This window comes from Condylura cristata, unplaced genomic scaffold (assembly GCF_000260355.1).
Source record: "Condylura cristata isolate star-nosed mole 26May11 unplaced genomic scaffold, ConCri1.0 scaffold00003, whole genome shotgun sequence".
NCBI lineage: Eukaryota > Metazoa > Chordata > Mammalia > Eulipotyphla > Talpidae > Condylura > Condylura cristata.
The window spans coordinates 78,750,010-78,752,324 of NW_004567104.1; the positions used below are offsets into that span (position 1 = coordinate 78,750,010).

General features: G+C 72.8%; 1 protein-coding gene across 1 annotated transcript in view; it reads left to right on the forward strand.

Moving 5' to 3' along the window:
- The window catches only part of COL18A1 (collagen, type XVIII, alpha 1), a 32,520-nt gene that overhangs the window by 13,325 nt on the left and 16,880 nt on the right, over positions 1-2,315 (forward strand). Inside the window, exon 5 of the mRNA XM_012731229.1 lies at positions 2,015-2,286. Within this exon, the coding sequence (XP_012586683.1) occupies positions 2,015-2,286 (272 nt within the window). The remainder of the gene's footprint in view (positions 1-2,014; positions 2,287-2,315) is intronic.

Here is a 2,315-nt window from a genome sequence, read left to right on the forward strand (position 1 = left end):
TTGGGGTCTGCTGTGCCCGCGGGGCCTGCAGCTCGGCACGCAGCCCGGTGTGCGCCCCTCCCCCGCCGCCGGCCTTGACCTGTCCCTCTGGCCCAGGCCACTGGCTTTGAGGTTGGGGGAGGGGCCAGAGCTCACAGCCGCCGGCGGCCCGAGGGTGCTGGGGGACCCGGTGCCAGCGTGGCGCAGGGGCGGGCGGGGCCGGGCACAGAGGACACAGAAAGGGCTGTGGGGGCGCAGGCCCTTGGGTGCGGGGAGTCCCCACACAGCTGCCTGGCCCAGCAGGCGGGGGGCCAACGCCCCCTTCTCGCTGCCCACCTCGGGGGTGGGGGAGTGGGGTGCCCTGGGGCCTGCACACCCCACACCCCACAGCCCAGCGCCCTGGGGGCAGGCGGCTGGTGAAGGGGGGAGCTAGGGAGGGCCTGGCCAGTGGGGCTGGACCCAGATGTTGGGGCTGCGGAGAGGCAGGGAGGGTGGAGCCCCCAAAACTGCCCGCAGCGGCTCCCCACGGCAGGGGGCCAGGCAGACTCGCCGCCCAGCTGAGGCTACGGCTGGAAGAGCCCTGCCCGCCACCCTGGAGGCAGGTGGACTGGCCCGGCGCTGGGCAGGGCAGAGCAGCCCCTGGGGGCTTGGGGGTCATGGATGTGATGGGGCGCTTGGTCCCCTGAGGCTCCCCAAGCCCCCCGGCGGGCGCGGGGCCCCTGCTGGCCGAGGGTGTCCACTCGTGCCTCTGTCGCTGAGGAGGGCAGCAGCCGGCGGGCGGGTCCTGCAGGGCCGGTGGGGCCGGGGCCTGTTTCAGGTGGCCCTGGCTGCTGGCGTTAGGTCACATACACAGAATGTGGGCGCCTGCGGCCGTCTCCCCGATACCGACCTTCCCGGGGTGAAGGGGCCGTCACTGTTGCAGCTCATGAAGGCCGCAAACCCACTGCCCAGCGCCCACCTGTCTGCCCACCACCCAGCGGCCTCCCAGCCACTGTCCCTGGGCGGGCGTGGGCGGCAGTGGGCGGGGCTGTGGTCGCTCCCCCAGGTCTCCCGCTGGTGCCCCCCCATTCTCGCCCCAGCCTCTGCCTGTGACGGGGAGGGCCATGGCCCCCAGGTGGGCCTGGCTCGCCTGCCCCTGGCCTCAGACAAGCGGGACTGGCCGCTGCCAGTGGGGCTCACGCTGAGCCCCTCTGTGCCACAGCCTGGGCCCGGCTGAGAGGACAGGGCCTCTGCCCCTGGGCACGGCCCCGCCCGCACCCAGAGCGCCCTCCCGTGGTGGCCCCCGCTCTGCATCCAGTCCTGGCTCTCATTTGCGTGCCCTCCCCCGAGTCCTACCCCAAGCGGTCAGTGATCGAGCTGGGCTGACCGGGACATTGGTCCCTGGCCATGGGCATGGACACCCCTTTCTTCCTTTCTTGAAAGATGTGTTTGCTTGTGCACACAAGAGCTGGGTGCAGGCCTGAGGTGGGATGAGAGGACGCCCCAGGGACAGAGTGGGGAGCAGAACAGGCGGGTCCACCGCGACCCACTGCTGGGGGGGAAGCGAGGGACAGCGGGGTCTGTGCGCCTGGGGTTCCTCCCTGGACTGACCCTACGCCCCCGGGGAGGCCCCTTTCTGTATCCTCAGTGTCCTGGGGTTGCGTCCACCCAGCATGCTGAGACGCCCGGCGCCCGGCCGTGCGTCCCTTGGTGTTCAGAGCGTGTGTGTGCCGGCCTTGGCATGGACACAGCTCCCAGGGCACCCCAAAACCTGGGGACCTGTGGCCTTTGCCTGGCAGGGCACAGTGGTGGCACGGGGTGCTGGGGGGCCCCACCTCCTGTGCAGCCCTCTGGCGTCTGCTCCGGCTCATGGCACCGTCTCTGAGGCAGCGTCGGGGGTGTGGGGTCCAGGCTTGGGGGCTTGGGCTCTGAGCACTGGGCTGGCGCTGAGGCGGGGCCGGGAGTGGGCTGTGGCCAGGGCCGGCGTCTGGCTGGCGGAGCTGCAGGCCCTGGCTCCGGGGCCCGGCCGCCCCGCCTGACCCGCCCCTCCTTGCAGACGGTGCGCCTGCTGAGCTGGGGCTGCTGCAGCTGCTGGGGGCGCCCCTGCCACCCCAGGTCCAGCCGGTGGACGACCCCGACGTGGGACCGGCCTTCACCTTCGGGCCGGCGGCAGGCGGTGGCCAGGCGGCCATCAAGCACTTCCCCGGCGGCACCTTCTTCCGCGACTTCGCGCTGCTGCTGTTGGCGCGGCCGGCCTCGGAGGCCGCGGGCGTGCTGTTTGCCGTGACGGACGCGGCGCAGGAGCGCGTGGCCGTGGGCGCCATTGGGGTCTGCTGTGCCCGCGGGGCCTGCAGCTC